Source organism: Mauremys mutica, chromosome 1 (assembly GCF_020497125.1).
Source record: "Mauremys mutica isolate MM-2020 ecotype Southern chromosome 1, ASM2049712v1, whole genome shotgun sequence".
NCBI lineage: Eukaryota > Metazoa > Chordata > Testudines > Geoemydidae > Mauremys > Mauremys mutica.
The window spans coordinates 362,124,146-362,126,141 of record NC_059072.1 but is presented as its reverse complement, the minus strand read 5'-3'; the positions used below and the strand labels follow the sequence as shown (position 1 = coordinate 362,126,141).

The window sequence follows — 1,996 nt, the reverse complement described above, 5'->3', positions numbered from 1 at the left end:
TGGTTATCTGAAAGCATAGTCTCTGTTTGTCAAACTGATCAAGAATACTGTTCACACAGGATCTCAAGGAAAGCCTCCTTGCATCAGAGAGCTGCAGCATCTTCTGGTGGTCTGGAAGTCATGGCAAGAGAGAGTGTCAGGGTGTATGGAGGGCGGGGCTGATGGGTGATGCTGAAAGTGATCAGCTGATGGACAGAGAGAGGGAACTCAGCAATGGGGAGAGCAGTGCTTGGTCATGAAGTGATAAGATGTTAAGTGTGAGGAACTTCTCAGACTGTGAACTTCCACAATGTTGAGCTCAGCCAAACGGGGACAAAGCACCCTTGATTAATGAGGAGATCTCCTTTCCCCGTCTTGTCACACAAGGTTAAAGTCCATGGCCACAGGCAATCACATTTTGCAGGTGTATTTGCCCACTCTGTCACGAAGCTCTTTGGTTTTGACCCCATAAATGATAGGGTTGAGCAGGGGAGGGATGAGGAAATAGAGGTTGGCCAAGATGATGTGAATGTGCGGAGTGATGCCCTGACCAAATCGATGTGTCACAAAGGAGAAAAGCGAGGGAGTATAAGATGTCAGTATCACACAGATGTGGGCAGTGCAGGTGTTGAGGGCTTTCTGGTGGGCTTTCTTGGAGGAGATTCTGAGGACGGCCCTGATGATTAGACCATAGGACAAGGCAATGAGCATCAGGTCAAACCCAATGACTACAAGTGCTATTACCAAGCCATACGTCCTGTTGGCTGTGATGTCCCCACATGACATCTTTGCCACAGCCATGTGGTCACAGTGCGTGTGGGGGATAATGCGGTTGGCACAGAATGGCTGCCTGCTCAGGAGCAGGGGCATGGGCAGAATAAATAGAACAGCTCTTATCAAACCTACAAGCCCAAGCTTAGCTATTCGTGCATTGATGAGGATGGTGTCATATCTCAGAGGGTTACATATGGCAAGATAACGATCAAAGGCCATTGTCACAAGGACAGCTGAGTGCATAACAGAAGCTGCATGAAGGAAGAACATCTGGGTGAGGCAGCCACCCATAGTAATGTCTTTCAGATTGAACCAAAATATACACAGTGCCTTCGGCACGACGGAGGTAGACGTGCTGATGTCTGTAAGCGCCAGCATGCAGATCAGCAGGTACATCGGCTTGTGCAGGGTCTGCTCTTTGCCTACAACATAGAGAACAGTGACATTTCCCAACAGGCCGATAACATAGAACATAGAGAAAGGGATGGAAATCCATCCATGGGCAGCTTCCAGGCCAGGGATGCCCATTAGGATGAATGTTGAAGGGTCAGAGGGGGTGAGGTTGAAAGATGCCATGGTAGTCGAGGTAGTCGAAGGCAGTCAAAGAGTCGATCGGTGTCAGAAATGCTCAAGATGCCTGTGAGGGAGAGATGCACGTTTATTAATTACAACAGATAGATTTTAAGTGATTATAGGGGATTTTAAGTGATTATAGGGGATAGCAAACCGTTCAAAGCAGGTTACCTAGCAAATAATCAAACATGCAAACTAAGCTTAACACACTAGTTTGATTGACTACGAATTAGCACTTTCTTAACATGCTTGAGGATACAAGCTGTCTGGCAGAGTCTCAAGGCACAAGCTACATTTACTTGGCACCCTGGGTTTCTCAGGTGTCCCTGCACAGCCTAACAATCCCTTTAGCCTGGGTCCAGCACCTCCCCCAGTTCTTTCTTTGTTTCTGGGAGTCCCCTTGTGTGGGGAATTAGGAACCACCCCCACCCACCCCACATAGAACAAGTACCTACCTTGTGCCTGGTCCTAACCCACCCCCACCCCACACTGAACTAGCTGAGCGGCCGGCAGGGACTCTGTCCCCTCTGCTCCACTCCATTGCGGGTGACTGGTTGACAGTCCATGGCTTCGGGCTTCCTGACCCCAGGGAAGCGGCAGACTGTCTGTCACCGGCAGCCTGGAGGAGAGGCAAAGCAGTGGCTAAGGGATCCTTTCTGCCCCCTCCCCC

General features: G+C 49.7%; 1 protein-coding gene across 1 annotated transcript; it reads right to left on the bottom strand.

Moving 5' to 3' along the window:
* Positions 1–390: 390 nt before the first annotated feature.
* On the bottom strand, positions 391–1,329 carry LOC123356024 (putative olfactory receptor 52P1). The gene has a single exon (XM_044998960.1). It carries the CDS (start codon positions 1,327–1,329, stop codon positions 391–393), a length of 939 nt encoding a protein of 312 aa, XP_044854895.1.
* Positions 1,330–1,996: the final 667 nt, after the last annotated feature.

Excerpts from the sequence above, each read along its gene's own strand:
- LOC123356024 (XM_044998960.1), bottom strand. The coding sequence starts at position 1,329 with ATGGCATCTTTCAACCTCACCCCCTCTGACCCTTCAACATTCATCCTA.